Genomic DNA, 12,849 nt, shown 5'->3' on the forward strand with positions numbered 1-12,849 from the left:
GGTATTGTGGAAGAAAAATGAGCAAATCAGCTTAAAATATAAGTGTCAGTAAAATGGGGGTTGCTATGGTCGTGGCTCCTCTCGGGTTGCGGCGGCTATAAATCAGCAAGTGGCGGTGGTGAGTGTTGTCCTTTATCAGGCCCTGTGTTCTGATAGCAGCCTCGCTTCTTTATCAGCTCCTGCCCCTCGCACCTGGCTCTCCGCACTGCCTGATCCTCCAGACAACATGCATCGCAAAAAAGACAGAAAAGGAGGGGACCTTCAGCTCACAGCCCGGTGAAGAAGGAGAAATGTCACGATTACTGGTAATGTTGAGATGTCAATTTTCTGTTGTCTCCGATTCAGTCACCTCCATGTCTGTCTAATTTTGAATTTCAGTGAAAAACTGTGTATTTCTCTTTCTGTGGGCAGACAACCTCACAACTATAAAAAGTTTAAACTTTAAGGTGAAAAAGTGTTGCAGGCTAGGCATTATGATGATAACAGTGAGTGCTAGTGTGCTAACATTAGAACCTCGTATCTTTCATCTCTTTCAAATACATTTCATGTCCACAAATGCAAGAAAGTCTCTGGCCTAGGAAAACAGAAGAGTGTGACACAGTGTGTCGAAGATCAAAGTAAGATATTTTAAGACCTTGTCATGCCAGTTGAAATAAACTCTAATTCAAACTGTATCCAAAAAACTTGCTTGAAGAGTGAACCAAACATTGTAAAAACTTTAGAGCAAGACAAGCCAGGTAACCCACCTCATTCGATTCAGGTTGCGATTCAGAGTTGACACCAAATATGACCTACCTCTATTCATGGCTGCCAGATTTGTATGTATGTTTTATGGCTTCGAATGAGCAACACTCAACAATACTCAGAGAAGCTTTGAGCCAGCTCTGGCACCCAGACCAGTGTAGTTGGGATGATACTTGTGCGGCATTCATCAGAAGTCTGGCGTCTTGACAACATGGTGTGCTTAATTTAGACCATTGTTGGGCCAAGCCATTTTGGTACCTGGGAAATCTACACTTCTAAATTGTCTGAAGCTGTACTGTAAATCAAATACAACGTTTAACTGTATTTAATACATATTGGGGATTGACTTTACATATTTAATTTAACTTTACATATTTAAAATGTACAGAGTGTAACAGCTAAGAACCAAATATGATTGTGTCACATGAGCAGCTTTCAAATACCATCTCTTATGTAATGGAAATTTTTATGGTCATGCATTGATTTATCAGAAATAATACAGACAATTTTGTGGGTCACTGCAAAATGTTTTAGGGACCAGCACTAACGTTGATGTTTTTAGGCTCTGTATATGACAGGGTAACACAAAGATGCTATATCTAAGGTGGGCATAAAGAAAAAGGTATGCAGAAGTTCCCAAACTTTTTTCTTTTGTTGAAGACCTGCTAGAATTTCATGAAGGTCTCCTTGAAGTCTCTTGGTCCCAAATTTGGGAGCCTCTGATGTTGGTTCTTGCACTGTGACAGTCTCTCTTGTGTTTGGTGGCAGTGTTTGTGGTTTTGGAGGTAAGAGTGAGGAATATGGGCAGGTTGGTATAAAAAAGTGGCCTTGAAAGCGTGAAGGATTGAGCCATTGAGAAGAAAAAAAGCAAACACCCTCCAGCTTTACGGCTTTTTGTTGATATCCTCACCAGGAAAAAAAAAACTGAATTGCGGCTGAGGGGGTCTGGGCAGAGTATTACCTCAGGATTAAGCAGAAAGAAGTAGGTTGGTTTGTGTTTTGAAGGCTTGTGAACATGCCTAGGTGATAACAACTCCCCTGTCGATTCCTGCCAGACCGGTACACTATTAACTCTGCCCCCCCATTTTCTCTGCTCCTCCTCATCTTATTTACCTCCATCTACCTCCTTCCCTGCATTTATTACTTTCCCCTCCCTCTTTCCTCTGCTCTCTTCTCTTTCTCTTTCTCCAACCTCTCATGCTGCTGGTGTGACCTATATTTCTTACTCAACAGTGTATATCATTTCCAACACCTGTGGGAGAAAAAAAGGGGAATTTGTTATTTCCTTTTCTCAAATGATTCCGGCGCCTCTGCTCTCATCTGTTTGAGTAAAGCCGTATGAATGACCCTTTTTCTGAGGCGACTGATATCCAGCTGGGGGGTCTATTGACTGAGCGCACCTCTTCTAGCCCACCTTACAAGGTTGCCCGCCACTCAAAAGCAAGAGGAGGAAAAATCTCAGAATAATAACAAATGTCACTCATATCGCTATCGGGTGGCACCTGAGCCATATACTGTAGATAACTGCTATTTTTCAAGCCCCAAGGGAAGGAAATGAAATTATGGCTGGACCCATGAGAGCCAGTAGTAAGCCATACACACACACACACACACACACATTTAAGCACACATGCACAGTTATTTCCCTATTGTGGCACCTCTCTCACCTCTTAAACTATTGCTGCCCTCAGCTGCCTCTCCTAAGCTCCTATTTTTGAGTCTAGAAGCCATAAATCTGACAGCTAGCCCATTATAGTGCATTTGGATGGAAATAACAAAACAAAGCCAGTCAACAAATATAACTTTTTGATGGCTATTTTGGATATCACACATACGAAAAGAGCTACTTGACATTGCAGAATATAAGGCTGAACATGTTATTAAAGGCATACCAGGCAGGATTTTCCTAAGAAACAATGTACAGACTCATAAAAATAATCCCTCTCAGTCATCACTTATGACCCATTAGAAGTGTGTGGCAGTGTATGTATCTACAGAGACCCTGCCCTCTGCCTGTATTCTCTTATTATTTTGCTGTGTTTGGAACGCTTCTGGGCATCTGCCTTTGGGCAGTGGGTGTGTAGCCCCCAGCCAATCACAGTGTGCAGGGTGTGAGGTCAGGACTCTAGAAAAAAAAAAACGTTGGTTACATTGCTGTGTTTTATTATGTGCTTCAGTGTTTCCCCTAAATGCTTTCAGCAGTGGTGCGGTGCTTTATTTATAAATTTTATATTTTATCTGATTCACTGCTTTGTTCTCGCTACCGTTGCTCTCTCTCTCTCTGTTCGCTCTGGTGTCATTGAGCCGGAGAGGAGGGGCCAACTTTGAATGTTGTGTTTACAAACAGCAACCATCAAATCCTGCATAGCATACCTTTAAAAAAAAAGTGAAAACCAAATCAATAAATTGACATAATAGATATAGCATGCAATGATGCAAATTATCGCTTATTCTGGGTATCACAGAAAATGTTCACTTTATTCACTGCTTTCTTGGCTTCTTGCCTTCAAGTTTTAAATCAGATACTTCCGACAGCACCTGAAGGCAGCATATGTTCTCCTCCTCTCTCTCCTTTTCTGCTCCATAAAGATGTATAGTATATTAGAGGAGGGAATAGCCTGTGATAATTAGGTGAGATAATAGCTTAAGTCAGTCAGTTGTTATGGTGCTGAATAAAGCCCAGTAAAGCTGTGCAAACAGCCCAGAAATAACCCACATTATCATCGTCATCATTCCTCGGCTGGCTCACGCCTGGCAAGCCAGTGCCTCAGCATTTTTATGGCACCATTGCGCTGACGCAGGCCTGTTCCTCTGGGAGCCAAGAACCATCTATAGTGCTGGATTACAGACGGGGCCCACCACTCCGCCAGCTCGCTCTGCCTCTCGCTTTTTAAAATAAAGACTATTCGTTACCGCCGGGGGACCCCGGGCCGACAGACCTGCCATCTACCTGCGGTATGGCACATCAAATTGAGTAAGCCCGCCTTCCCACCAACTGCTCTTGCTCCATTTCCTGTTGGCATACATCCTTACACAATGGATTTCAATTTAGAGCAGGCTGGGACAGGAAAATGACAGATGCAATAAATGGGCAGGCAGTGAAAGAACAGAATCCATAGAGGACCTCTCCAACAACTAACCCTGTCATCTACTCCATACTGAAAGAAAACTCAAGGCCCTACTCATTTTACAAAACAATCAGACTAGTGCATACAGACAAACTCAACCCATAAACTGTTTGCACATTTCAGGATAAAACGCTGTACAGTTTCATACCAGCAAATTGAGACTAATTCAGTTGTATTGATCATTCTAACTGCTCAGCCCATCCACAAATACAGCACCGCAGAGGCCAACTTATTTTTATTGTTATGATCTTCAAAATATGCAGGAAAAAAATGATTTTAGTAAAACTGAGTGAATGAGGTAACTGAGAGAGTTGGGCCAAGGGGCTAACAGCTGTACTTCTGCCCGGTATGTGTGAAAAGCAAATGGCTTGATGGTAGACAAGGAAAAATACTCAATCACCAATTAGACTCCATGGGAAAATTGGCCTTCCAAGATGGCATTAAGCCATCTAGAGTATTCACTAAGTGGGTTTACCATGCTGTAAAAATCTGTCCTTATGGCTGTGTGCCCGCATACTGAATCTGAAGATATTTTTACCACTTGAAGCCCCGCTGTCGCTGGTGTACTAATGACTAACTGATACTCCAGCACTGCAAGACAAAGCCAAGGGACTCATGTCCCCAATTACAGACAAGTATGCCCCGTGCTCTCTTTCATCACGAGTAAAGTGCATCTTCACTTAAAGGTCAAAACAGGCAAATTGGACTTTTGGTGTTGGTATAGAAGGGAGGAGGAGGAGGAGGAAGAGTTGGAGAGTAATGGACAAGGGATCAGGAAATTCCTTAACAGATCAGAGGAGTGTTTTGACTCTCTTAGATTGAATATAGATGACTTTAATTCCATATGTGTTAATTGTTAAGATATGTGGATCACATTTTTGCAGATGGGTAACACACAGTAGCACTATCAATTCATTTGAGCTGAAGTATATTCCACAAGGAGAGATTTTTTCCTACCTGTGAGCTATGATTCAAAGCATTTCATAGTGATTTCATGACTGCACTGTAAATGACTGTATGGAGTAATGTGATTGCATAACGTATGAAAACAAATCTCACCGGCAATACATGAATGAGGTGCCAGCACTTAACTTTTGTAACTCTGTGGTGTTTTGCTGTTCAGTTACTCACCGCAGGGTCCTTTGTGTTGGATGAGAATGGCCTTCTGAAGGGCACAACCCATGGCTCGCATCTCGCAGGGGCTGCCGTAACTGTGGCCGTCGGATCCACACACCGGGTCGGACGTTTGCGGGCAGGCCTCGGGGCACTCGCACACCGGCTCGTTGTTCTTGACCACGCACACCGCCCCATGATCGCACACCTTATCCAAGCAGGGGCTCAGTACGTTGAGATCTGAAGGCCGACCACCCAAGAGATAGAGAGCAAAGTTAGAGGGGGGGCGGATACTGAACAGGATCGATGAGAAGTGGGAAGAATATAAAGTAGAGGTTGGAGAAAGGTCTGGGGCTGGAAAGGGCATAGGTGACAGGGAGGTAAGTTAGAGTATAGCTACATGGAGAACTGCAGGTTTTGCGTTAGGAAGGGTTGTGGGAGCAAAAGAGATATGAAGGAATATGCAATACAGCCCTATTCCTGTGACAACTCTGCTTCCTCAGCTTACTATGTCATTTCCTTGCCTTTGTGCCTGATGTATCCTGAATCTTTGAAGAGTCTGAATCCGGTGGCAAGAGGACAGCGGATAAAAACACGGCCCTGTGGCACAATAGAGATGAAACAGCCTACGAACAATGGTTGCACAGACTTTTTTTTTCCAGGCAAGAAAATGCCTGGATTAATTGACCTTCGCAACGTGTACCTTCAAAGGCTGCCATTTGCATCTCAGTGAGAGCCACCGCTTCAGCCAAAGCTGGTTAAACTGACATGGAGGAGTGAGAAAAGGAAAAAGCACCAGGACGAGAGAGAGAGAGAGAGAGAGAGAAAATGTAGAGAATGGAGAAAGAGATAGAAAAAAAAAGACACAGGCAAAGAGAAGAAAGAGCTCTCTGCTTAATAATTCAAAAAAGGCAAGCTCCTGGGCAGAAGCAGATATGAAATGTGAACATCACAGAGAGGTGTCTGCTTCAGTCTCTCCCTCTAACGCACTAGCTCCAGCATGACTTCATTAAAATGAGCGCTGGATTTTGCACCTGTGATTCTCGGTAGTGGCAGATGGGTGTAGGTTGGGCTGATATAACCTGACTTGATCGGGAGAGAGAGGAAACCGGAAAAACAGTAGGAACAATCCTTTGATCATAGCCTGCCACCCTGATTCAACCAGTTCCTAATAGCTTTATGTGTCAATGAAAATATTACATGGCGGAGTATATGGAGAGTGTGTGTGTGTGTGTGTGTGTGTGTGTGTGTGTGTTGAGGGCTTGGTTTGATGGTTGAACGTAGATGCCTTGAACTAGGAGGGTGTTCACTCCGGTATCAAGAGTAAGCAGGAAGCGATAGCCCAGCTCCACAGTGATTTTCATTTGGAAAGCTTCACGCATGAGGGATGGATCACTCAGCTAAATGTGGTGTGTCTGCAGATTACAGGAAAAAAGCAGACGGAGGCATCAAAATTTTTTTTTTGATGAGAAGCGCTGGTGAAAATGGAAAGAGGTGCATTTTACACACAAAGTCAAAACAAAACTTCTCTTGTGCACTCTACCTCTTGCTTTAGTTGTTGTTAGGGGGCGGGGTGGGGGGGGGGGGGGGATGTTGCTGTCATGGAAACTGCCCCTTGTAATGACGCCACCCATGGCTCTGTCATTATCGTGACCATTATGGGATTAGATGGCATCACGGGGGGCGACTTAGCATGCGCTGGAGATGTATGATTCGTTTATCAGCTCAGAAACATTTAGCAGTGCCTCTACTCGCTAATGCTGGGGTAAATGATCAACTGATAGCACAGAACAGACAGAGGCAATTAGCTTGTTTCGCTCTGATTAGGGTGATGGGAGGGGTATGTGAGGTAAGGATCAATGTCACCTCAACATCCTAAAATCAATTCTGTGTACCATCTTTCCAAATTATATTAGAAACTAAGGTATGGAAATTAAAACAGCTAAAAGTGAAGAGGGGTAGAATAGAGCGTTCATTATCTCCTACTGTTTTTCCGACTAAGTTGCGGCTGTAATTAAACAAATCTTCCCGGAGAAGGTGGAATACAGATACTTATTTTTCTGTTTTAATGCCATGCTGCTGATTCAAAGAGCTGGAAGGTATCCCATAAATATGTAAGCTATTCAAGCCATGCTGAATTTGGTACAGCTTCAAAAACAATTGATTCCCCGTGATCTCCTTTCAACACCTCGTCTGTGTGTGCCAGTGTGTGTAATGGTCGTAAGCTTGTGATCCGAGCTTAACTGTACAACCTTGGCCTCCATAAAAGTTCACCAGCCCACTTCCCAAGGACGGGCTCCTAAAGCCCAACTGCAGCCTCCGATAACGCCTTTTGTCTCCCATTCTCTTTGTTTCACACACATAAAAAAAGATGAAAGAACTCCCCTCCAAAACTAATTTTTTATCATCCTCTACCTCTGGGGGGCAAAATTTCCGCCTGATTTATTAACTGGAGAGGGTGTAAAAGAAAAAAGGAAGACAAAATTCCCCAAGTGTAAAAATCTTATGGCACAGTTAAAAACTGAAGCTGTCTTTTTCTCTCTCTCTCTCTCTCTCTCTCTCTTCTTGGATGCAGGCAGAAGCTTTGAAATGGCAGCCGGTCACAACTAAGGCTTGTGGGATGGTGTTCACAAGTTCCAGCTTCCTCTTTCTCTCCCTGGTTTTCTCCCAAGCACTTAAATCCATCTCTTCATGCATGTATCAGTGTTTCTGTCAGCCAGGTCCAGAATAAACCAAAGTTGCTGGGTTTAAACCAAGCTATTTATATGTGGAAATTAGCTTGACAGTTGAATGGGAACATCTGCAGTGCCAAACACATAAGCTGAGTAGCCAAATCATTGTTTTAGTGTCTGAGCAGGTGCAGTGACTGGTCTGCTGTGACAGAAGGGAAAAGTCAGGGGAAACTGTGAAAAAAAAAAAAACATGAATAATTCTTTCTAATCAAGGATTCTGCTCTGCTAGTGTGGACTCAGCTCTGTTTCTGTACCACCACGCCGGTTGACAGGACTTTACATTCTGGGTGTCACCTCAGTCTGTATCCTCTCCTGCCAGCGACCATGTAACTTTTCTGTTTTAATTAGTGTGGTATTTTAATGGCACAGCCAACTGCTTTAGGACTCGGAGGGGATTACTTCAGGTTAGGCCGCGCTACATCAACTTCCCCCGGCAGAGGCACTGGCCGTCCACATCGAATATTGAGAGAACACATTCTTCTGATGTCCGGATATCTGCTTCCTTGTCTGCCTGAAGTATCATTACTGCCCACTTAGTGGTGTTATGTGACAGGTAAAGTGGCGAGGACGCCACAGTGTAAGTTCTAAAGCTTAACAACCCCTCGTTAGGTCGGTGTGATGGCACAGCAAGCTCTGGCAGAACGCTGGCTGTGTTTGTGTGGTTGCTGTAGTGAGCAGTCGTACACTGTTAACCCCCCCTGTAACATGTCAGTAAAATGCTGGGAGATTATTTTGGCGAGAGCTTCCTCCCATCTCCGCTTAGCTCATACATATGTTAATTGGACTTTCCCCCTCGTGTCCGTGTGCAATTCCAAATCGTTCCCTATATTATGCAGGGCAGTGAATCAGTGTAATCCAGGTGATGCTTGCAGTAGCCAACTGGCAGAGAGAATTACCAATAACTGCACCCCATTACAACACAGGACTCCAATGGGGCGAAGCCAATCTACAGCAAGCCCCGCCTTTTGGGTTTCTTCACCTGGAGCGCTTTGATCCGACTCCCTCTGCCCCCCCTCGTATTAAAAACATTTATGTATCATATTAGTCAAGGGAAAGGGAGGTGGAGAGAAAACGCTATATTAGCATACAGCAAAAGGCATACCCGCAGGCTGTGTCTGTCTACCACTGAATACTTATCACAGACAGGAGGTGAGTCGAAGCCTCTTTGTGCATTTACAACTAAGAACGTGCTGCTCTTCAAAATGGAGACAAGCAAAAACAGCGTTGGGAAAGAAGTGAGACAAGCTGAGATCCCTGATCTTGTGACGTGTCTATCAGAGGTGAGATGATATCTAAACACTCTTCCAAACGAGTGATTTAATCATCAGGATGTGTGTGCCTCTAGAAGTTCCAAAGTGATTTTGAAGATTTATCAAAGAATGATGTATGTAAAAGAAAAGAGCGTAGAACGACAAGCTCAATATTTGTTGTATCTCCTATCAGGAAGGGCTCAGAGGAAACACATCAAATGGAAAACAGAAAATTGGAAGAACTGCGTGATTGATTAGAGCTTGACGGTGCGTAACACCTACAGTGCCTCGAGTCACTTCTGACACCTTGTTGACCCACATTTCTCTGCAATTTCTGCACAATGACAGCCTGTGGGCCACAGTAAGTGGACTGGCGGTCCCTGGCTGCTGTCAATCTGGCTCCCACAGCACTTCCTCTAATTAACTTGATTAGGAAAAACAGCACCGGTGATCTTAGGCTGACTTACATACTCAAGCTCCACGACTGTTTGTGAGTCCAATCACCGCGGCTGTGCGTCGGCACGCAGGCGGAGATGCTCATCAAATAAACATGCAAATGATAAAATATTCGGCACAGAGTCTTGACACCTAAGGTGACTGATTTTCCTTTCCTGCTTTGCAGAGCTCTTTGTCAATGACAATGCGTCTACCGCTGAGTGATTTTGTGTTAACCTCCGGAGGCGACGAGCAACACATTTCAAGCAACTCGCTTGAGATTTTCTGCACTTGCAATCAGGCACTCACACACGCACGCGCGCGCATACACACACACACTCTCAGCTGTGTACACACGAAATGACAAAAGAGCCGTGAATAAAGAATTTGTGTCCGCAAAAGTAGCTCTTTCATTTGTTCACTTCTAGTTTGTCTGCCAGCGTGTTCTTCTCAGACTGTCTGTTTTAGTGATTTTACAGATTTATCTTCCTCTACACTCTCAAAAGTCACACTCCTGCTTGCATTTCTATTTTATGAATAGCCTAACTACCAATTTAGAAACTCCTTTCCACTTCCTATTCCACTAACACCAGCCGTGAGGGCAGTACGTCAACAGGCTCCAGGGAGTTGTGGTGAGCCACTTCACACTCCTGTAGTCTCTTCCATTGAATCAAAGTACTACTGAATGTGCACTAAAATAGCAGCAGCTGCTTGAAAAAAAACCCACTGGGCAGGAAGTAAGATGTGATACAACTTGGGCCAACACTGAAAACATTTTTATCGTAAAGGTAATTCGTTTTATACACAGTTGGACTTTCTGAAATTGAATTCATTGATTTTCTTTTTTGAAAATTATTTATTTTCAAGTTATTTTGAAAAAAAATCTCGTTTTCCCCTCAGTGGAAGTCCAGGTGAAAACCTCCCAACAATTACTAATTCATTTCATACTTTTTTACTTCACTATAGAGCTTTCTGTCGCTTCAGCTTACTGGGAGCGCCGCTGTCCATTATACACACACACACGCACGGCGGGAACAACGCATGTCTTTTCAACACAGTAACACTCAACGCTGCAGCTCCAAATATCTTTCCATAAAGCCGCAGGCGGTAAATCCAGGGGCCAAGGAAAAGCACATTAAGCAGAGTACATTACACACAGGTACAATGAGGAGCTGAGGACCCACTAAACAATTTTGATCATTATTGGTGAAAGCACTGCAGAGATGTGGCCCACTTTCTGTGCCTTTCCTGCCAAATTCATGAATTCAGCATGTCGCAGCTTAACAGTTTGAAGTATCACAATTCTGTTGATAAGCTGCTATAAAGCCATCTCAGACTGACTTCCTTTTGCATGACGGTCAAAATTTGAGTTGAACTTTGAACTCATGGTTGCCCTGGGTGACTTGTCGTACTGGAAAAAAAAACTGAAAAATAAAAGAGAGAATAAAATATTTGGGAGCCTGTGCTTGTTCCTCTAAATAAAGCTGAAAAATTATCACAACATCTCTGCTACAACAGCCCACATTACACACACACTTCCTTATTTACTTGGTGCTGGTACCCTGCTGTGCTGACATCACATGGGAAGGAGAAAAAAACAGGATTTCATTGCTTCAGCCTGAAAAATATTCCGTACGTGTTCCACGCTGTGAAATGACTAATCGAAACCATCTGTATGGATTTACAATCAATTATAAATTAACTGTAGCAGATATTTCTCGCTTTTTAATCAGACAGTGGATGATGGCAGGTTCTATTGTAGTGTGAGGCTGAAATGTTTTAATCAATTTTTGTGTGTGTGTGTGTACTGGTAAAAGCTCTATAGTGAAGGTGATGAGAATTCCAACAAAATCGATCAAATGATGTCAAGCATGACGAAAAGTCCTGGGTAAAAAAAACAAAAAAAACAACTTGTGATCTCTTTTAACTGTTGCTGCTGCGTGAGCTGCTTTGTCATCTCATCTGTTTATCTGGTGATGACATCTTTTCTTCCTCCAGTGTCACAGTGCTTTTATATTCTATCTCAGATCCAAGGCTGCAGACCTATTCACCCTCTTTCCCAGCAGCCCGTTCTGATTCACTTCCGGCAAATCCTTCACAGGCTCACGTGTTCCCGAGCGTTCTCTGGCATTTTGAAGATTTGTGACTCTGACCGGACGTAAGTTAATCAGCTAAACAGCATCTCGTTGTCTGCGTCTCGAAATTGAAGAGCTTTCGATATCAATCAGATTGTTCCCTGGGAAGGACGGCGGTCAGGACATTATGGACACGTGGGTCCTTTGCATGATGATTCTTTGTGGGGGCGAGAACCGACAGGGGAGGGGCAACGTTAGGTGCTGTCACCCGCATGAAAGGAGATTTATGACGGTGTCAGATCTGGAGAATTTCATCCGTTTGACAGCTGGCAGGACGATCGATCACCCCGCCCCACGCACCACTCAGCCAATGAAACGAGAAACGAGATCATTATTTATCAAATAATGATAATTTAATATATCAAACTCTTCCTTTTCAGACAAATGAAACTTTGTCTGAAGTCTCAAGGTGGTGCATGTGTGTGTGTTTGTGTACCAGGATGACACAGCGGTCATTGTGAAAGCGTCTTTTGACACCGCCAGTCACTGTCATAGCACAAGCACGACGGAGCACAATGGATGCGTGTGTCTCGCACTGTACACAGTTTATGCGCCGGCCGCCTGATCAGTGCGCGCTACTGATCGACAAGTCAGTCTTTTCAGAAGACGGAAACACGCGCGCAGACGAAACTGTGCACGTATCCTTCCCGGTGTTTGTCAGAGTTGTGAATCTCTACAGTCTTTTATCACAGAGAGGGACCACTATCTAATCTGGACTCAGTTCTACAAACAAACTGGCAGTAAAAAACATCGAAAGGACATGAGGGACAGAGAAGGGAAGACAGGAAGGAAGGAAAGAAGTAAGAAAGGAAAAAAAGAAAGAAAGAAAGAGAAAGAAAGAAAGAATGACGCACACACATACACACACAGTCCTTGTGTGCGTACTGTATCATCTGTCTGACTAAACCAACAGTCTCAGTGGGCACCTACGCTTGCCTCTTTTGATGTTTAATTAAAACCGAATCAGGGGGTTGGCGTTTGTGCTGCTCTGTTTTGAAAAAATATGCAAATGTCAATAAAAATGCATTAAAGAAACATACTACCAGTCGCTGACGGCTTGGCTGCGCAGGGGAGGGGAGGAAGGATGAAGAGAGAGACAGAAAGTAAAATAACTAAACAAACAGGGGAGGGGGCAGGACTCAGACACCATTTGCCAGAAATAATGAAACACAGCAAAACACATAAGCGCTCGCACTGCCATTTCCACTACTTAATTTATGCACAGCTCAGACGGCTGAATAATGCTAATGAGCGCTGGTGTCTCCTGACGCTGACAACTGGAGATAACTTTGGTATTCAGCTCCACCCCGAC

General features: G+C 43.7%; 1 protein-coding gene across 4 annotated transcripts in view; it reads right to left on the reverse strand.

The window, feature by feature from the left end:
- Positions 1 to 12,849, reverse strand: part of agrn (agrin) — a 255,636-nt gene that overhangs the window by 63,533 nt on the left and 179,254 nt on the right. For all 4 annotated transcript variants that reach the window (XM_042408571.1, XM_042408572.1, XM_042408574.1 and 1 more), the window contains one exon: positions 5,004 to 5,225. In XM_042408571.1, coding sequence (XP_042264505.1) covers positions 5,004 to 5,225 — 222 coding nt within the window. The remainder of the gene's footprint in view (positions 1 to 5,003; positions 5,226 to 12,849) is intronic.

The sequence above is a fragment of the Thunnus maccoyii genome, chromosome 4, assembly GCF_910596095.1.
Source record: "Thunnus maccoyii chromosome 4, fThuMac1.1, whole genome shotgun sequence".
NCBI lineage: Eukaryota > Metazoa > Chordata > Actinopteri > Scombriformes > Scombridae > Thunnus > Thunnus maccoyii.